Source organism: Canis aureus, chromosome 1 (genome assembly GCF_053574225.1).
Source record: "Canis aureus isolate CA01 chromosome 1, VMU_Caureus_v.1.0, whole genome shotgun sequence".
NCBI classification, from domain to species: Eukaryota; Metazoa; Chordata; class Mammalia; order Carnivora; family Canidae; genus Canis; species Canis aureus.
The window spans coordinates 87615465-87637585 of record NC_135611.1 but is presented as its reverse complement, the minus strand read 5'-3'; the positions used below and the strand labels follow the sequence as shown (position 1 = coordinate 87637585).

General features: G+C 39.7%; 1 protein-coding gene across 10 annotated transcripts in view; it reads right to left on the bottom strand.

Moving 5' to 3' along the window:
- TRPM3 (transient receptor potential cation channel subfamily M member 3) overlaps nt 1-22121 on the bottom strand; it is a 500214-nt gene that overhangs the window by 87075 nt on the left and 391018 nt on the right. For 6 of the 10 annotated variants that reach the window (XM_077907028.1, XM_077907033.1, XM_077907046.1 and 3 more), the window contains 3 exons: nt 11835-11935; nt 10315-10449; nt 5767-5817 (listed from right to left, as the gene is read on the bottom strand). In XM_077907028.1, coding sequence (XP_077763154.1) covers nt 5767-5817; nt 10315-10449; nt 11835-11935 — 287 coding nt within the window. The remainder of the gene's footprint in view (nt 1-5766; nt 5818-10314; nt 10450-11834; nt 11936-22121) is intronic. The other 4 variants (XM_077907040.1, XM_077907054.1, XM_077907069.1 and 1 more) reach the window with 1 other exon arrangement.

The window sequence follows — 22121 nt, the reverse complement described above, 5'->3', positions numbered from 1 at the left end:
ACCTGCAGAGGATGCCCCACATCTATTTTATTTTCCTGGGCGTTGTGAAGCAGCCAGGGTAAAGAACACTGGCTGTGAATTACCTGCCCTGAGTCTCTTTCTGTCCATGCATCATAATCAACCAGTTTTCCTAAAGGCCTCAGTTTTCTTCCCTGTAAAAGAGGTAGAACTTGAAGGCCTCTATGGTCTCTAATGCTCAAGTACCAGGATTCAGAAAAATCCCTACTGAGATTTAGCGTGATGCTATTGAAAAGGAGTCATCCAAGTCTATGAATTGGTGCCTATTTTTAATCCTGTAAGAATTTCCTAAATTTTAAAAGTGAGTAACAGCGAACCTAACACATCTATATTTTCTTTTAGGACACCTATGTGTGAACATCAGTTTGAACTCTAAGAATAAGACAGCAGTATTGCTTGAAGGCCAGTAGTGAGTGGCAATAATTATGCTTTCAGATTGTCTATAAGACTGGAGGTTATTAGGAAAGTGATAATGGTAAAGTTCAAAATACTAAAAATTTGAGAGGGGCAAAGAACACATTTTTTTGTGTGATTTTATTCATTAAGAGTCTTTAGGCTTACATACTACCAAAGAAGGTGCTGGAATATTTTTTTTTTTTGTCGGAACTTCTGTAAAGTTTGATTATTTTGAAGTGATTTGTATGTGATCTGGTCTCAAGTCAGAGAAGGGATTCCGTGAACATTCTGGGTTCTGTCCAGCTTTGAGCAGAGGCCTTGGACGAACTGGCCTGCCTTCTGTTTGACCACAAGGGGGCGATGTTCACTTGACTGAAGCCTATGACAGCATTTACCTGCCTGGACTGTTTTCTATGTGTAATAAGGGGATGTAAATGAATATAGCAGATTGAAGGATTTGGAAATCAGGAGAGAGTCAAATGCCCTTGTTAAAGTGATATCTGGAGGAGGGAGAGCTTACTTTACCACGTAATGTGTTTGAAGGAGTGATTGCATCTGTTTTTTTTTTTTTTTTTCCTCCCCCAGAGGCTTTGAAAGCAGAGACATTAAGGGAAATTAGTTTCACAATTTTTACTAGGAAGAATGGAACCCTTTTGGGGAAGAAGAAAGAAATTTCATAAAATTAATAAAATCGGATACAATTTCAGCCTCTTGTGATAACTGCGTCCTGGATGAACTCTGAAGGGGATGGCAACACTGGGGCATGTCTGATGTGCTAGGCTGACGGCCTCGGCCACCTGTGACCTTAGATGTCACAGGTGCAGAGAACAGCCCACAGTATGACCCCACAGTGGGAACAGCACTGGGCTGGACTGTGGTCCTCGCTCTGCCTCTCTGTGACCCTGGGCAGATCACTACCTTTCTCTTTACCTCAATTCACACTCAAGACAGGCACTTTGGACAGAGTTACTTCAAAATTCATGCCTTTTTCTAGAGCGCCAGTTGTCTGTCCACTATCTGGCAGGCGGCTCTCATTTCTATGCTGTCTGGTCCCTGGGCAAAGGTTGTTGTCCGGAGCTCGCAGGGTTGGAGTAGTTTCCTCTCATCACCTCTGAAATATGGTTAGGGGAGCCGAGGGCTCAGAGACAGGGATGGTAAAGGGCTAGACAGGGATGGTGTGGTGCTCATCACATCCACCTCCTTTGGAAAAAGCAGAGAAAGTGAACAGCACCTCGCATACCCCAGGTAATATCCAGAAATCTTCTGGAGGAGTCTTCCTTTGCTTGGGTGCTTTTCAAATAGGAAGCCAAAAATAACACTGGAGTAATTTCTGTTATTCTTTCCTCCGTCTTTCGGACATTGCTTTGGTAATCGGTAATGCCTGAACACTTATGTCCCATTTCATGCCTCAAGAACATATGGCAAGCCATGTGACTCAAACAATTCAATCCACAGGGTAAAACAGAGAAGCATGGCACTCTTGGTAGGTACAGTCTGACAATGTGAAAACGTTGTCTCCTTTCCTCGTGCCATGAGCCAGTACTCTGAAGCTGAGTTTTAATCCATGCCATCCTAAAGATGACTTTGAATTAAAAGCGTAGTTTAAATGTATGTATTAGATCTGCTCTTCTAAATATATTCCTTTTCAGGAGTCAGCTCATGGTATCATTATCAGATCTCAGCTGTGTAGGGAAACACATTTCATGGAAACTTACAACAAGCCTTCCAGACAAGATTGTTTCCTTCTGATGTATGTAAGGTGTAAAACGATTGCTGGTTGTTAGGTTTACCATGGAAGGGTGGGGAAAAGACTATTCTGGTGGAAGTTCCTGGAAAAGAGGACATTCCCTCAATGTCTGCCATGGTTATAGACAAGGCAATCTTTTAAGAAATAAAAATTCTTTTGCAAATCTGCATGAATTTGGCAGATGGGATTATGAAAATGTCCTTTCTTTATCTAAAGAGTGTCTGAAATGCTTCCCTCTCCACCCTTCATTCTACAAAGCTCTGGGTCTTACTTCCCATATGAATGAATTTTAAACTATCATAATTTGACAACTATTTCTATATAGTACTCAAATATCACCCTTCCTTAGTGGGGAATGATAGTACAGGTAATCTGAAGTATTAGCACATTTAAGTTAAGAAAGAAAAACTAGTACTTTAAAACATATAGAGGCACAAATCGAGCAGACAGTTAGCTTCTAAAAATGGCAAGTTAGATTTCACGGAAAAGCAGACAGACTGGGGCCACTCTGGATTAATGTAGCATTGGTGCATCCAATGGATTTATGCAAGAAAGCAGTTCAGGGAATTGGGTTGGCCTATATCATTTAAAATTTCTGATTAATGCTGTATAACCAACTTTTTACCTCACTGCTCCTCAATAATTTGAGATTCAGTTCTCCAAATTCAGCTGTTTGATTTCAAAGGAGAGTTGGACTTGGAAATACCATGCTGTTAATGTGGGACTGTCTAGTGATTCCTAAATGCATTCCCTGGGTTCCTAAGAGTTACTTGTATTCAATTTTACAGACATATCATCAAACACTATGTTTAAGATTCAGAACTATGTTCTTAATGTAGGAGTAGCATTTCATACCAGGGTTTATCACCACTGGTTAATATTTTTTTTTTTTTGTCACAGATCACATCAATCAATATGTAACGTAAAGTCCTATAATCATAGAGCACAAAGCACATGCTAATTATCAAGTCGCTTAATTTTGAAAATTGCTTAAACTGTCCAAGATTTTTCTTAGCATTTTAAACCTAGCTTTTGTAGACTTTTGTATATCGCATTGGTCTCAATTGCTGGAAGTCATCTGGAACCATCTGAGGAAGATGTAACCAATATTAAGTTCTCTTAAGAAGACACAGAGACCTCTCATCTTTAGCTTCCTTCTTCCATATAACATGTGGCTCCAGTGGTTATACCTTCTTGCTGTCCAAGTCAGGGGCTTATCTTTATCAAAGAAGTAACTGGAAGTCTGCTTTTCCTATTCCTCTTTCTTCCCAAGGGAAGAAACTAAACATAGGCTGGCTGTTTCTCCTCACCTTATTGGGAGTCTCTTTTCCCAGGTAAAAGGACAAATGGTTCCTAAGCCAGCTCAGAAACTATCCTGGATCATTTGTGATCACTTTCTCCAGTCACTAAATCAGTACGTAAATGAATCCTTACATGTTTTTGCTCTAATATTTGGATCACACTTGAAAGAAAAATAAGCCCACTCCTAATACTCCTTCCTCCCACATCCTTACCATGCCATTCTTTCTTGTTAGTGTATATTACTTTTGAAGTACATCTTTAGTCAAGAAGTTTAAAAAAAACAACCCTATCTTAAAAATACATGCCTTCTAATGCAAGTGATACAAGCAAATATAAGAGGCAGTGAACAGGATTTCAGAAGGGAGATGTTGCAAAGCAGAGCCCTACAAGGAAAAGAACCTTGTAGGAGGGATTTTGATCATTTACACTCAATGAAATCTAACTGCAAAAAATCCCTTTGAAAATCAGGCAAGATATTGAGAAACTGGGGGGTGGAGGTGAATCAGTGACTCTATTTGAAGTCTCAGATTAGCCAATGGCTGAGATTGAAGGATGTAGCTGTCTCTTCAGAAAGTCTCATAGTTCCTGCAGTGACATAGTGTAGCTCAAGGTGATGGGGGAGATAATATCTTATTTATTATTTAAAAACTCTGTTGTATACAAGCAACAAATACCTTGGCAAAAAATATGTTAGATGAGTATGCTTACTCTTTCTAGATACTTCCCCCTCTTTAGTTTCTAGGCAATTCTAAGCCATGATAAATGGCCCAAAGTTAGAAGACTTGAGGGTAAGAAGAGTGGCTCTGGTGAGTGCAGGTGTGCTTATGGCTCGAAAGGGGGCAAATCGGGAAAAGGTGTGATCTTGGTAAAATGGTGATTGGGTTGGAAGTACAGATGGCACAGCATCTAAGGCTTCATCCACTCACCCAGATGAAAAAAAGCCTTTAGTAAGATCATGTAGAGATGAGAGGAAGGTTCCTAAGAGCCAGCAGAAGGTTTTTTTGTATGTTTTTCGGAGCTTTTATCCATTACTAGCAAAGGTCTAGCTGGTTAATAGAACATTCTAAGCAGCCCCAGGACCTTTACTTGGTCTTTCAAGGGAAAAATTAAAAAGTGGCTACAGAATACCTGGGGGAAGTTCTAGACAATGACTCCATATGAGATGAAGGAATTGTACTCTATTTTTGACCTTACTTTGTAGCTATCTCTGAGTATATGCTACGGGCTTTGGTGAAGAATTGCTACCGTCTGGTGGGTGGGTGTGCCTACATGTGTTGTAGGGGTGGGAAAAGTGCCCCCATCTATTTCCTCCTTTGGAGCTAAAACAACAGTCTCTGGGAATGCTGTCAAAGGTTCAGAATGAAGTTACCTCTGAGAGAGACTGAATGGGGCAAAAGAACCAACAGTTGGCTAGGATTAAACATACTTCCTTGCACCTCACTCTTCTCATCTATAAGTGGGAATCACACTGCATAATAATAATTTTAAAAATACTAATTCTACTTCATAGAATTATCATGAAGATGAAATGAACTGAGATGTACAGAAAGCTTAGGTTAGTGCCATGCACCTGGTCATCCTGGTCATCACTAAAGGTTTGGTACTATTTTGTTGCTGTTAAAAAAGGATCTGAGTTTGAATTCCACCTCTTCCCTAAGCATTATTAATACAGTTCTCACCTCCTTACATTTCAGCCTCGGGATCTGTAACATAGGAATAATTCTCCTTGATCCAAACCTCCTGGCTTTTAATTTTTATTTATTTTTTACCCCATTGGGTTAGATGATAAACGTGAAAAAATATACTGGAAAAAATAAAGTGTTAGAAGAATAGAAGGCACATGTGTGTTTTAGTCTCTGATTCTCCAAGACGTTTTGAGCTATGTTTCCTTCGCTCCGTGTAATGTTAGAAGCGACAGTGACGCGTGGCATCAGGAGCTGGTGCATGAAAATACCTCCTCTGGTTAGTCAGACAACATGGAAAACCAACTCCCCAAACAGTGAGGGGCATATGGAAGAAAACAGGCAATGGCATAAATCCACACAGCATGGGGCAAAGCTATCCAAAAACATTAGGAATTGTGCTCTCCAAAAACATTGTGTCCAATGAAAGCATCTAAAACCACAGCTGCATTGTAAGCAGAGATGTCATCGTTAAAAGGCAACACACACACGCTGCGTCCTGAAATGAGGGGTCTCGCGGGGACAGGAACTCGCTGGCAGCTCATGCAAAACAGAGGCGCTTTCTAATTACAGGAAGCAGTCAAGACAGGGCCTCCGACCTGCAGTCGAGAGGGTTCTTACCTTTTTGACATCCCTGACCAAGTGGTACAATGTATTTGAGGGCCCATGTCTCTGAAAACAATAAAGAAGAATCAAATGGTTTTGCTGGTCAGGGGCTCTCATTGGTAAGGCAGGAAGGATCTGGAAGGAAGGGTTCTGGCCAGTGGAGGGGGTGCAGTTCTTTAAGATGAACCTTGTTCTAGTTGCTCAGTTGTACCTGTCTTTTCTAAACAAACACGCTGGCAGATTTTTGGATTGTGGTTCCTCAAGAAAAAGTGTTTGAGGTTCTAGGTTCAAACTTTATAAAGGAGCTTGTCAACTCTGTTGACAACTGGGCCAAAAGATCATTTAAGGGGTTAGTTTTGAGGCAGGGGAGAGACAAAAAGGCCAATTTACAGCACTGGAAATACACTTTGGCACACTGCTGATCACAACTTGTTTATTACCCAGAATGACTGAGAAATTGTCCAAAATGGGTTGGCAAATTTTTCTATAAATGGCCAAAGAGTCAATCTTTTAGACTTTTGGGTCATACAGTTTTCATTACAACTGCTCGACTCTGCCATTATGCAAAAGCAGGCAGAGGCAATATGTAAACAAATGAACCTGCCCGTGTTTCAATAAAACTTTACTTATAAACACCAAAAGAGAATCAAATTTCATATAATTTTAATATGTCACAAAATATTCTTCTAGTGATTCCTTCGATCATTAAAAAATGTTTTACAAACACTTTTAGCTTGCAGGCCATTAAAAAACAGGCAGTGGGCTGGATTTGACTCTTGGGTAGCAGTTTGCTCAAATTTAGTCAAAAGAAAAAGCCACAGGATCTTTGTGGGAAAAGAGAGGCTAATATGAAGTGACGTACCATCCTGTTGTTTTTCAGGAATAGGAATGCTTGATAAAATACAGGATGCCCAGTGCAATTTGACCTTCAGATACATAAGAAATAATTTTTAGTATAAATATATCCTAAATGTTTCATGGGACATGCTCATTTTAGAAATTACTCACTGGCTACTTGGAATTCACGTTTAGCTGGGCATCTTATATTTTTATTTGCAAAATCTGGTGCTCCTACTGGAGAATCTCAAACAGTGATGGCAAATCCTTCAGCGCTGTGGGAACATATTCAGGTATGGAGATAATTCCTGTGTATTTCCTCAGCTATCTGCCCATTCTTGCAACATACTTCTCAGAATTCTTTTTCCTCTGAGAAATGCAGTCTGATATAGGGATTAAACACACAGACTCCAGGATCAGAATGCCTGGCTCCCCACCTGGCTCTGTTGCCTACCGGCTTTGGCCATGTGCAAGCTCCTTATTATTACTGAGGCTATTCAAAGTCCCATAATTCTTCTTGACAGAGGACTCCAGTTGATTTAGGTGATGAAGTCTATTGGCCTTTCTTATAGAATTTTCCTACTGACTTCTTTCCAATCATTGGAATAAATATATTACCTTGATTCTCTAACTGATATGCAAGGAATTAAACTGTATTTTATTTCATTTATTTTCCTGAAAACCCCATTATTCTTTTTTTTCTCTAGTTTTGTTAATAAATAATTGAATAGGACATTGTGTAAGTTGAGGTGTAAAATGAGATTTGTTTATCACAATAACGTTAGTTAACACATCCTTCACTTAACATAATTACAATTTTGTTGTTGTTATGGTGAGGACATTAAAGCTCTAATCTAATGGCAACTTTCAATTATACATTATAGTGTTGTTAACTATAGTCTTCATGCTGTAGGTTAGATCCCTGGAGTTTATTCATCCTGTAACTGAAAGTTTATACTCTTTGACTAGAATCTCCCATTTTTCCCACCCCTCAGCCCCAAATATTTCGAGGATCCTCCACATTGTATTTTTATATCTGGCTCCCTTTTCAAATATTAGTTGACCTTATACATATGTGTTTATTGCTGGGCTTTCAATTCTGTTCTGTTGGTGTTTGTGTCTATTTTTATGCCAGTACCATACTGTCTTGATTACCATAGCTTTGTGAAATAGTTTGAAATCAGGAAAGGTGATGCTTCTACCTTTGTTGTTTCTTAAGATTGCTTTGGATATTCAGGGTCCTTTTTGACTCTATGTGAATTTTAGCTTTATCTATTTCCATGAAAAAGTGCCATTGGCATTTTAAAAGGGATTGCATTGAATCTATAAAAGGCTTTGGGTGATATGGTCATCTTAACAATATCAATACTTCTAATCCATGAATGTGGGCTATCTGTCCACTTATATCTTCTTTAATTTCTTTAATCAATGTCTTATGATTTTTGCTTAATAAATCTTGTACTTCTTGGTAAAATTTATCCCTAAGTGTTTTATAATTTTTGATGCTATTCCAAATGGCATTGTTTTATTCAGATAGTCTACTGTTAGTGTATGGACATGCAACTGCCTTTTGTATGTTGATTTCATATCATGAAACTCTACTGGATCCATTTATTAGTTCTAACAGGTTTTTTGTTTGTTTGTTTTTGTTTGTTTTTGTTTTGTGTGTGTGTGTGTGTGTGTGTGTGTGTGTAAAGTCTTAGGGATTTTCTATATACCAGATAAGGTTGTCAGCAAAGACCAGCTTACTTCTTCCTTTCCAAATTGGATGCTTGTTTTTCCCTGTCTCCCTCCCTATTGAGAGGATATGAATTTGTCTCTCATTCTACTAATGTTATGTTCATTTATTGATTTCCACAGATTGAACCATCCTTGCATTTAGGGGTGGAATCCCATTTGGTCATGGTGTATGATCTTTTTAATGGGTTGTTGAGATTATCAAGATATCAAGATTGAGAAATCTTGTACCTATAGTCATCAGGGAGATTGGCTTATAGTTTTATTTTCTTGTAGTGTGTTTATCTGGCTTTAGTGTGAGTACAACTTTGGCCACTTAAAATAGTTTTGGGAGTATTGCCCCCTCTTCAAATTTTTTGAAAAGTTGGACAAGAATTGAGGATAATTACTTAAATATTTGGTAGAATTCATCTGTGAATTCTATCCACCTACTCCTGGATTTTTCTTTGTTGGGAGGTTTTTGATTACTAATTCAATCTCCTTACTTGTTATTGGTCTGTTCAAATTTTTCTATTTCTTCATGATTCACATTTGGTTAGTTGCATGTTTCTGAAAATTTATCCATTTCTCCTATAGCTAATTATTGATCTTTTGGTGAGGATAGAAACTGGGGCCTCCTACTCTATTATTTCAGTCTATTATTCTTGCTGAAAGTGTCACTGTGAAAAACCAAGAAAATTTGCAGAGAAAACAGAAATCTGGAGCTACTCTGCTAACCTATCTTCTAGTTCCAGCAGCAAGAACAAGATAGAGCCAGTGTGGTACCACCTAATACCCACTAAGGCTGGGGAGAGGTTAATAAACTCCATCTCATTAGAGCTGTGGGTGGTGGGACAGAGAAGCATTGTGACAAATGAAAGGAAGAATAACCTCTAAGACAGAAGTGTTGGTTCAGTACTGGCTTTCTTCTTTACTTAGGAGTTTTGTGACCTTGAATGAACCAATTCAATTCTTGGCCTTAGTTTTCTAATCTGTAAAACGGAGGAAAACAATACCTACTCTTTCTTTCAATATTCCAAGTAAAAATTTATTGATCTCATATGTGAATTATATAAAAAATATGTATATACAGAATACTTTACATATTTAATACTGCTTCTAATGTATCATAGGCATTACTTCCCCAAAATGTTAATCACGGCTGGATTGAAAGAATATTTGGGAAATGTGGCAAAGTTGTTTATGTAAGTATACCACATTATAAGTCTACTGGAGATCCAAAGGGATTTGCCTTTGTGGGATTTGAAAAAATAAGCAGCAAAAGCTATTGAGGTAGGTGCAGAACCTTTGGGAAGCAAGGTTTTTTTTAACCTTCCTGAATTGTACTCTCCAAGCATCCTGTTCCCTCTTGAGGTTTCCATATCTACTCTTTAAACTTTATTGGATATTAGCATTAGCTCGACCAATGTACTTAACTCACCAAATACTATAAACAACTTCATAAATAGTGGTTTTTCTTTACACTTACTCTTTGGTATCCCTATTAAATGAATTAGCAAATTGTTACAAAACAACACAAGAAATATTTTTGGGTAACTCCAAACAAGGGGTATTTTATATTTTATTCCACTATAGAGGAAAAGGAATGAATGTCATAGCTCTGGGGGTAACAAGATGGTGCAGGATAGTTAATCGGTTTCCTTTGAATTAAATCAATTCTCCTCTGCTGGTTGCTTCAAATACCCTCTGGGCTTAGAGCATAAACTGAGTTCTAATTTTCAGAACTGTGTGGTTTTGTGTAAGAATCTGAGAATGTTAGCTTTTGGTGTGATCATATAACTTTCTGCCTTAGATGCTGACAACTGAGCAGTTAAAACAAGTGGAATCTTGGTGATTTGACATTGTTGTCTACAGGTCTAAGGGAGCATTTGTGAAAAATGATCCATGCATTTGGAGAGGAGGGAAGAGACTCACAGGCATGTTGGGGGCAGGAGAAGGTAAAACAAAAAAAACACAGAGAAAATAAAAAGTGCCTTAGCTTGGTCCTACCGTATTGTACAATTCCTCTAGTCTGGAGATGGTGAGAAAACGGTGCATGCTTACTCCATTCTCTATGAGTAATTTCACAAAATCCACTCTGTCCAGAACTAGGGCATCCAACATGGCTTGCTCCAAAGACCCCACCTGCAAATCAAGTCACTGAGTTAGTCTGCCCCAGATTCTAGGGATGCAGTTCCTTGGTGTTCACCTCAACAGTTTAGAAATGGATGCCTTTGCCATCTGATAAACCTTCAGCATTCCAAGAACATGCTAACAACTCCACTTTTAGGACAGCCACAATCTCTCTTGTGTTTTTGGGCCTGTATTTGCAAATAGAATTCAAAGGTTTCTAGTTCTAAAAGCTATTTCCTCCTTGACTCTTTTGAGAAGTCAAAATAAGAGTCTGAGAAGATGCCGGATATACAAGGATTATCCTTGTGTTCTCTGACCAAACTTCTGCAATAGTAGTGGAGTGCCAAAGTGGATGCTTAGCTGTCCTCCCTTTCATCTTCTCAAGGCTCTGAATTAGACCCCTGGCTACCTTGAAAATAGAGACCCTAGTGAACAGATCAGAAAGTAGGCCCTTCTTTATTTTAATTGTTAGATTACCTTGCCTCTGTCTCACCCATTTCTATGCAGAGACTCAGCAACTATTTAGATCCTTTGGTCTGTTTACCAGGGTTTTATTTAATTCATTTCACAAATATTTCCCAGTGTCCAGACTCCTTGACAAATCTTTCCACACTAGCAATCCACTCGCAGCACTAAATAAAGACAGGGGCTTAACCGTAGGTAGAAGCTGTCTGGGGGGAAAGAAAGAAAGGGTTAAATGAGATCTTTCCATGAGGGTATTGCCCTCCAGTTATTCCAGCACAGAAATCAGATTTCAGACTGCTGGCTGCCTCCTAGGGACACACACATAAACCACCCAAGAGTCAATTTTCCAAGTTTTTATTTTTGGTAGTGTCAATTGAGGGAAACAAACCAAGAACAGTTATATAAAGCTTTGTTTCCCTCTGTGTTGTTCTTGGGAATAGGGAGGACCTGTGCTCAGCCACCAGGACCAGATGGTACCTGCATGTGGAAGCCTGCTAATTCTGCGTCCTGAGGTATGACCAAGCCATACGCTAGCGTGGGGCACCGCCACTCAGAGCAACAACCTCAAAGACAACCAGAAACAAACTGCCAGTTCCATTCCTTCCTTCACTTGAATTAATACAGTCTTGTCTTATATATATTTTTTCAGATGTGTGAAAGAAACAGCATCATGTGCAGCTGAAAATTGCCATCAAAGGCCACTCAGAGGTGGGAAGTGTCTGGAATGTTTGCAGTTGTGCTTTGTCCCGTCTTCAACCAGGTGGCAGTGTTTTCCTAAATATGAGAAGGGCTGAACAAGGAGATGGCTACAAGGGATCATTTCCATCCTGGAAAAGAGGCAGCAGTTTCCTGAGCTGCTTTCAGAGACTTCTTAGGCAAATACCCTTGCCCAGGCAAGTGGGCTTTTCCCAGGGTGGTGACATATACTCTACCGGCCACTGCTGCCCATAAATAAAGATCTGGCTGCGAGCGATGTCCACTCTGTTCCAGGCTAGAGCTAAGCTCAGCTGGTCTGGCGCGGAGGCATTTGCTCCTGTGTATAGACAAGTAGGAGAAAAAAGTGGGAGACAGAAAGCAACGATCAGTTATTATACCAAGAAGACCTACTCCCCTACTCTCCCATCAACCCCCTTCTTCCTGAAGAGTAGACACAGCTGGACAGCTGGGTTTCTCAGACGTGGCACTATTGGCATTTGGGGCAGGATAATTCTTTACTCTTGGGGGTCGTTCTGTACATTTTAGAGTATTTAGCAGCATCCCTGAATTCAACCCAGTAGATGCCAATGACAGACCCCACTCAGGTCATGACCATCCAGAATGTCTCCAGATATTACCAAATGGTTCCAGGCGGAAGGGAAGAGATAAAACCAGCTCAGTGAAGACCCACTGCTCAACAGCATTGCTAGTCTGAAGCAGCAGCAGCATCTGGGCACTTGTTAGGATTGCAGACCCATAGGCCCCACTCTAGAGCTACTAAATCAGAATCTATATTTTAACAAGATCTCAGATGATTCATACACACATTCAAGTTTGAGAAGCAGTGCTCTGTAACATGTTTTGTTTCTGCTGGTCAATCACTGGTGCAAAGCATCCTTCAAATTGTATATTACATGGTGCTATGCCCTCATCACCTCATGGGCTGGCTCTGCCGCTCTACTGACAAAGAGTTAAGATCTTTTTTTTTTTTTTAATTTTATTTATTTATTCATGAGAGACAGAGATTGGGAGAGAGGCAGAGACACAGGCAGAGGAAGAAGCAGGCTCCATGCAGGGAGCCCAAAGTGGGACTCGATCCTGGGTCTCCAGGATCAGGCCCTGGGCTGAAGGCAGCGCTAAACCGCTGAGCCACTGGCGCTGCCCAGAGTTAAGATCTTTTAAGAGAAAGGCAAACAAGTGGCTTAGGTTTTCTTTGGTTTGTGGGCAGAAGCCACTGGAATACATTTTCAGTTTCTCCTTCTTCTCTAGACTCTGTGGCTAGATCTGTGCTGTCCACCTGTGGTTATTTAAATCTAAATTAAATAAAATTAAATAAAACAAAAACTTTATTTATTATTTAAAAAAAAAACAAAAACTTTAATTCCTCAGGCACACTGGCCACATTTCAAATGCTCAGTAGCCATATGTGGCTGGCAGCCTTTGAGTTGGGGAGTATAGATTTAGAACAGTTCCATCATCACAGAAAGTTCTATTGGAACAGTGCTGGTCTAGTAGCAATGCATGTGCTGATCAATGATCGATGCATCCTGTCAATAAATGCAACCCACCAAGCAGCTGGGTGTGAGGCTGAGAATGACAGGTGGAGAGAACACTGGGCCCTGAGTCTGCCATTTTGCAGCTGCGTGACTTTGGACCTCTCTCTATTACTGCTCTATCATCTTTTGAAATGGGGACAGTAAGAATTGTCCTGTTTACTGGCTGGGATATGAGACTAGAATGAGATCATATAAATGAATTCACATGTGAACAGGGTTTTGCAGTTAACACCCTTGTTACCCTGACCAGGAGCCATCCCTAAATATTTGCCTGTCTTCATGCTGCTAGATGTCCTACCAGCAGGGGAGTGGGGTACAGAGACAGCATTCTTACCTGCCTCAGATTTTTTGGACATCTAGTATGTGCTAGGCAAAATATTAGGCATTTGCACATATTATATGTAATGTCCCAAATAATCCTGGGGAATGGATATTATTGTGTCCGTTTGACAGATGACCATACTGAGGTTCAGAGAGATTAAAAACCAAATCGCTATAACAGAAGGTAAACAGGGGAAGCATTTATCATGACAGGGGTGAGATTCAGCCCCAGTGAGTTTTTCCTTCATTCTATCTCTGCTAATTCTGATGTTTGTCAGGGAAGGAGGGATAGTAAATGCTAGGACTGCCCATTTTTCTGGATTTTTTGGCTGGAGGCTCGGAACCACGAGCTGCAGATAGGGTTGCTGGTGATGAAGCTGTACCAATGATTCGCAAAGTCTGTTGCCCATGACTGAGAAGCTTTTAAAACATCCATAGACCCAGATTGCACCCCCAAACAACTACATCCCTCTGCTTGGTGTGGGAGCCAGGCTCTGATAATTTTTAAGATCTTCAGGTGTTTTCAATGTGCCCAGAGCATGATTCTGTCTTCTGCCTCCCCTTGCCTCTTCCCTTTCCACTCTGAGATATTAAAGTTAAGAATGAGGTGAGCAAAATGCTCTCTAGACAGCACCTCTCCAATTTGGGCATGCATAAGAATAACCTGGAGAGCTTTTTATCTTTTTATTTTAAAATTTTTATCTATTTGAGAGAGAGAAAGAGCATGCACAAACAGGTTAGAATGAGAAGCAGACTCCCCACTGAGCAGGGAGCCCAACTCGGAACTCAATCCCAGTACCCCAAGATTATGACCTGAGCCGAAGGCAGACACTTAACCAACTGAGCCATGCAGTGCCCCTGGAGAGCTTTTAAAAACACATTCTTGAGCCCCAACTCCAGAGAATCAAATTTATTAAGTCTGGTATGGGACTTGAGTTTCTGCATCTCTAATAGGCTCACAGGTGGTGCTGATGCTAATAATCTGAGACCTTCATTTGAATAACAAAGGGCCTAGAGAGCTTTGTGCCACTTTCTCCTTACAGGTCAAAGGGTGATTTTTGATTCTGGTGTCTACACATTGATGGGTTCCATATAAATCACATACTAGTAGTGAATTAATTAGTGTTTGGGATGATAAATATTAATTCAGTTTACACAGGGAGTTTTCTATTAAGCTATTTATCACCTCAAGTGATATCAGAAACTGCAAATTAATACCAGGGTAATGGATGTAAACAAATGATAAATAGGAACATGTCAAAAAGTACAGTCATCATTCTGAAGGAAAGAAAGTGAAGGCTCATTGGGAATGCATTTGAAAAGGTAGAACCTTATACTTTCCTTTGGTTCCCTAGAGGCTCTGTTGGTCATTGCTGACCTGCTGTAATAGTTTAATCATTCCCTTTGCCATTTGAATGACACAAATTTGTATGTCACCCAGTCAATAGTAGCAGCACAAATCTGAACAAGAGGACATAGGAGGAAGCAGCTATTGGGGTCAATGTGAGTTACCTGAACGTAATTACATAAGTGTCAAGTGAAAGCACAAAGCCAATGAGTCTTGACTTTTCAAAAATTGAAAATACATCACTCAAAAATGATCCTCGGTGACAGTTTGGATCAGAGGTTTTCAAGTAGGCTGTCCAACCATCCCAGCTGCCCAGGATAGTTACTCTGTTAGCACTGAAATGTCCACATCCTGGGGCACCTGGCAGTCCTGCACAAACCTGGATAGCTGTGCCACATGCTCAGTTTGCATGCTGGAATTGCCTGAAGGGCTTGAAATATACTTGTGGTTGGGAGCCATCTCAGAGGTTCTGGTTTCATTGGTCCTGGGCATTGCAGTTTTTAAAAGCTCCCTGAGAGCTTCTAAGAACAAGACATCCTTAACCTCATTTTCACATTAGAATCATAAAGACAAGGTGAAGAGTCTTGAGTCCAGATAATATATATGCATTCGCTTATTCACTTGTTTATTCATTTATTTACACATTTAAAAAATTCAGATTTATGCCTTCTCTTATGGCAGGCACTGCCAGTATGAGGGCCAACATGTGTAAGGCAGTCCTTTGTCCCAAGATTCTTACATTCTAGAGGAAGAGCCAGGTCTGTAATTAAATACACCATTTCATGCAGTCATTCATTTATCTGCTCAACAGATATTGAATACCTTCTATGCCAGGAACTATTTTCAACACTGAACATCCAATGGTGAGTGAGATAGCTAAGGTCACCCTGTGCACAGAGCTTACTACTTTCTTCTAAACACTCAAAGTGAAGGAATTATGAAACTAAGAAATTGTGTACTTTCTGATTGTGTAAGTGCTATGAAGGAGTAGGGTCATTCCCAAGAAACATGGGACCTATGTCTATAGGAACAATTTGAGTCACTCCAGCTCAATGTGGCAGCACCATTTTGGTTACCCAGTCTCACTTGACCTAGTCAGCTGGCGTGATCTGCCTGCCACGTTGCCCTCCTGAGACCAAGGCTGGATATGAAGCCATTGGATAACCTCTAGGTACAAGTCTGGGTGTCCTTTAGGGCATCTAGTTGGCCCTGTGAGGGAAATAGAGGGTTGGAACATACCCTGAAGTATTGACATGGGTCTGGGGTCCATGAAGTTCCTGGTTTGGGCTAACGGTACACTACCCACATGCCACTGTGGCCCTGGATGATGCCAGATGCCAAGTGGGCATGGAGAAGGCCTTTTAAAGCACTGGTATATTGGGGGTACTAATAATAATCTAGGTGATGATAGAGCTGCTGTTAGGATGAATGAACAGGAGACTTCTCTGAGAGTAGCACTTGAACGTGGGGGGGAGGGGGACCTAAATGATTAGAAAAAGACATCATGTGAAGAACTGGGCAGGGAGTGGGGGTTTGGGGGGAATTCTAGGAAGAGGGAGCATCAAATATTAAGGCCCTGATGTGGGAATGAATACAAGTAGGTATAAGATATAAAAAATATGGTTTTAAGATTTCCTCTTTCTGCAGGTCAGGGAAGATTTAAGTGCATATATAATGGTTTTAAGGGAGAGATTAGTTCACTAGAGAAATGAGATGAAGAAAGGCATTGTGGCAAAAGGAACAACCTATGCAGATTGGGTGGGTTGAATAGCCCTGTGAATTTGGGAAATTCATGGGAAGACACTGAGGGAGATTCAGTACTTGAGGTATATGTGAAAAGAAGCAGAGAGAGATGAAACCAGAATGGGAGGACTTGTGCATGATGTTGGAGGAGCTTTCCTTTATTCTGAAGACAGAAGGAAACCATTGGAAAACCTTATTTCAGAAATAATTTAGTCAGATCCATGTCTTAGAAAAATTCCTTGGGCAGCAGTGTGAAGGATAGATTGGAAGGGACATTGGACTGAGGGAGAAAGAGCAATAAGGAAAGTTTTGCAATATTCTAGGAAAGGGATAATGATCTAAAGGAGTTGCTTGGACAAGGGATATTTAGAAAGCACGATTGGTAGCTTTGGGTAAGATATTTGAAGTGGGGAGCAAGAGAAGTTAAAAGTAGTCCTCTAATCTCTAACTTGGGAGCCCAGATATAGAATGACCAAATGAGATTTGCAAGTGCAAGATAAAAAAAAGGGGGGGACGACAAAATTGCATTCTTGGATAAGGGTTAGGTCTGTAAACAGATGTGGAAAATATTAGCATTAAGGTGATAAGAAGAGAGGAGAGGATGGATCATTGAATAGCACCAATATTTAAAGTCTATGAAAGTAAGGCAAATCTTTAGAAAGAAATCACACACACACACACACACACACACACACACACACACACACAACAGAGAGAATCTGGAGATCATGATGCCCTAAACTATGGGAAGGGAAAATTCAAAGAATAAGGGGGTGATCAGTAGGATTAAAACTGCAAAGAGGGCAAGTAAAAAAGATAGACTTTTAAAAAATATTTATCTATTTATTTTAGAGAGCATGGAGGCAGGGGAGGGGCAGAGGCAAGAGCGAGAGAGAGACTCTCAAGCTCCCACTGAATGTGGAGCCCAACACAGAACTTGATCTCAAGACCCTGAGATCATGACCTGAACCAAAATCAAGAGTTGGATACTTAACTGACTCAGCTATCCTGGTGCTCCATTGGCCTTCCTTCTTCACAACTCTTTTTACTACAAGGCACCACTCAAGTGTCTATTGGTTTATTACTTATTTCCTTCTCCAGAAGGTAAACCTTGAGAGGCCAGGGGGTTAGTCTACTTTATTCACTATTGTATTCTTAGACTCTAGAACAGTGCTTGATACATAATAGGTACTTAGTAACCATTTGTTGAATGAATGACTGAACTTCAAAATGTGCATTGGATTTGGCAATTAAGAAGTCTTTGATGATATTAGCATGTGCAACTTTAGTAGAGCATGGAGACAGAAGCATATCTGCAATCTCTTCCCTCAAGGAAAATGCAATCTAATAAGAATGGATGTGGGATGAGATAAAGGGAGAGCTGTGACAAGTATACAAATGACGATATCAAAGAGCAAAGTGGTAAGAGGCTGTATGCGTGGAAGCTCAGAGCACTCCCTTGTCAGTTAAGTCACTTTGAGGAGGAAGTCGAATTTGATTATAGAAGAGAAGGATGGTGGAGATTTGAACAAATGGAATGTGTGGTAGGCTGGATAATGCCCCCAACTCTCAAAAAGATGTGCACGTCCTGGATCCTGGGAACCAGTGAAGATGTTACTTAATATGGCAAAGGGATGTCAAAGACACAATTAAAGTGAAGAATTTTGAGATGAGGATATACTGGCTTATCTGGTGGGCTCAATGCAATATAATCACAAGGGTCCTTAGAAGGGGGAGGCAAGGGACTCCAAGTAGTGGTAGGACATGTGAAGATGAAAGCATCAGTTGGACCAATGCAAGAAAGGAGCCCAAGTCAAGGAATGTGGGCAACCTCCAGAAGCTGAAAAAGGCAAGGAAGTGATTCTCCCCTGAAACTCTCAGAAGGAACATAACCCAGCTGATCCCTTAATTTTAGGCTTCCAGCCTCCAAAATGATAAGAGAATGAATTTTTGTTCTTTTAAGCCATTAAGTGTGTGGTAATTTATTATGATAGTAAAATACAACTAACACTACTAGCCAATAGTAAAAATACTATTGTAGGTAAACCATCAAGATAAGAAGGTAAAATGGAGTTAATGGACCAAGAATACTTCATACGTTGGCTGTAGTGCAGAGCAGGATTCTCAAACTTCAATGTATGTGTGATTCATCTGGGAATCTTGCTTCAGCAGTCACTCTGATTTGGCTGGTCTGGAGTGGGACTCCTAATTCTATTTCTTTAGACAGCACTCATTACCACTGTGAGCAATGATGAATGTTGTTTGCATACTTTCTCTTCCTCTTCTCTCCTGAGAAGCTTCCACCATTGAACTTTAGAATATACCATTACATGTTTAGTGTTTTATTTGGTTCCTTCCATTAAATATTCTTACATTTCTACTACTACTACTGTTTGAATTGTCAGTCTTACATTCCTTATTTTAGGAGGCGAAAGGTACAGATATTATAATGAGTCAAAAAGCCTACTACCTCTCCCTCCAATCTTCTCTTAGCTTCTTTTCATTGCTGTGTTATTTCTACCTTGGAAGGCAGGTAATGCTTACATTCATTTCTGTTACTCCATGTCTCATTTCTGTTTTTTGTTTTTTGTTTTTATTATTATTTTTTTTTTAAATTTTTTTATTGGAGTTCAATTTGCCAACATATAGCATAACACCCAGTGCTCATCCCATTAAGTGCCCCCCTCAGTACCATTTTGTTTGTATCTTAGTTCTGTTAGCTTCTAGTATCAGTGCTTACACTTAGTGATTTTGCCAGAATGTTACCCAAGCATCTCCTGGTTAGTCAAGTTGTATCTTCTCTAGTAGCTTTTCTAAGAGGAACTCATGAGAACAATATTATCAGAATTCTAGAATGTTCTAAGCTGCTTTTTTTAGCAGTCTTTATAGTTGAATGACATGGGCTCAATATAAAAATCTGTTGCTCTATTATCTCCTGGCATTGAATGTTACTGTAAGAAAGTTTGTAGCCAACTTGATTTTTAATCTCATGAAAGACTTGATCATTTTGCCTGGTGGCCCAAAGTAGTCTTTATTTTTCATTGAGTTTCAGTAACTTTATTAGGATGTGTCTAGGTGTTGAGGATCCCAAATCAGTTTAACCTGGCACAAGGTGGCCCTTTCAATATCTAGCTCAAAGTCTCAAAATTTGTTTAACAAAAAAAATTCTTTTTTTTATAAATTTATTTTTTATTGGTCTTCAATTTGCCAACATATAGAATAACACCCAGTGCTCATCCCATCAAGTGCCCCCCTCAGTGCCTGTCACCTAGTCACCCCCACTCCCCGCCCACCTCCCCTTCCACCACCTCTAGTTCGTTTCCCAGAGTTAGGAGTCTCTCATGTTTTGTGTCCCTTTCTGATATTTCCCACTCATTTTTTTCTCCTTTCCGCTTTAATCCCTTTCACTATTTTTTTATAACAAAAAAAATTCTTAAATTATATTTTAAAGTATGTGTTCTGATCCACTATTTTGGTTTACTTCTTTGGAGATACCAGTTATGCTTATGTTGGATCTCCATTTTCTGTCTTCTATAAATATAATTTCTCATTAATTCTAATGATCTATTTCCATTTCATTTATTTCTGTTCTCATTCCTCATTTCTATCCTTTGTGTCTTGCTCTGTTTTTCATGATGCATATTTGATCTTGCACCCTTTCTCAAGTCTGCAGTTCTGTGCTGATTTCATATTCTCGACTTTATTCCCAAGTGCTATGCACATTATATCTCCTCTTGCTGCCTCACCTACTCTTACCTGAGTTTTGGTATTCCAACTTGGAAGTATTTCTTCACAAATAGAGTACTTCACTGAGATTTAATTTTTTTTTAAAGTTCATGGTAAAATATTTATTCATAACATTCATCTGTTCTCTGGAATACTTTTACAGATATTCTTCTGTGCATACGTTTTGCCCTTTTTTCTTTCTTTCTTTTTTTTTTAGAATGTATCTATATGCTAATTGCTTTTTTATTATTTATCATCTAGTGAGTTGGGTTATAATGGGCCCAGAGTAGCATTCCAGGCTACTTATTATTCACAACTGGAAGGTTTTCTTCTCAGCTACCACAAAGATAAGCTCCCTGATACAAACATGACTTATCTGCATAATTCTAGAGCCCACCACCTCTATATCTGTGTACTAAGTCAGGATTGGGGGCACCATCGAACTCACTCTCGTTCTTGCACATGCTGTTCCAGGTAAAGGAGAGAACTTTGCACCTTTGGGCATTCCTTGCATCTAGAATTACATTTTGGTGCTTTCTGAGAATTGCCACTGCCAGTTTTTCCTCTCCTCAGCTTTTACTCTTTCCTCCCACAGATCTCTTGCATTTACACATATTTTGGAATATTTCCCAGTTTTGTCAAGATAAAGTTTCCTTGTTTTTTGCCTTCCCCTTTCATTATTGATTTTTTGAAGGTTTCTAGAAGAAGAGACTAATGAATTTGTGTTGCCATGTTTGCACTGGATGTCCCAAAGGATTCTGTAGGTAGAATAGTGTTTTTGATCAGATCTTTTCATTACTATTCAAAGTATTAAGGATGGATAGGGATATATGCTCAATAAGAATCAGGAAGATCTCATAAGAAGCCATTGCAATTAATCAGGTCCAAAGTCCTGATTGGTGCTGAATGAGGAGAAAAAAGAAGGAATAGACATATGAGATATTATGGTGGCAAAAATGGCCAGAATTAGTAAGAATTTGCTTGAAAAAAAAGAGGAAAAAATGTGGTGGAGTTTTGGAGCCTGGAGAACTCCATGGATAGGGTCTGTATGGACATAACTGGGAAAATTGGGTAGGAATCAGCTTTTTTGGGAAAAGATGACTTTTTAAAAATATATGTATATTTAAAGACAATTAATTTGATTGAAGTTGGGGTGCAAAGTGACACCCGAGAGAGTTGTCCAGTAGGCAGTTAGAAAAGGGGGCAGGGAGGGAGGCTGGAGGTCATTCATGGACACATGATATTAAACCCATGGAGTTTTATAATCATAATCTTGACAGAAGGCAGAATGGAGAAGTAAGAGGATCTGGTGGAGACAAAGGAGTGGCTAGAAGTGTAGAACACTCCATATCTCTGACACCGAGGAAAGGTAAAAATAAATACAATTACCATCATTTATTGAAAGCCAATCATATACTAGGCATTTTACATTTATTATCTCATTTAATACTCACAAAGCCCCTGTACAGTGAATATCTTTATCCCCACTTTGAAGATCAGAAAATAGAGGGTCAGTGAGATGGAGTAATTTGTAGAACCAGGTTTTAAGCTGAGGTCTTCCCTCAGGGTAAAAAAGAACTGTGGTAAGAAGTAAAGTTAACACTGTCAGAAGTTATTGAATGTTCATGAATAATAATAATCATTGGGGTGAGAAGAGTATTTGGGGTTTTCAGGAATACTGATTCCTGTGTGAGGAAACTGGATGGGGTAGAATGGGGAATGTGAAAATTTGCAGTGTGGACCAGTGATCCCAGAATTCAGAGCAGGTGGAGGGAAAGGACAGTTGGTGGAAAGGCAGGTCAGCTTTCAGAGCTGGATCATCAAGAGAA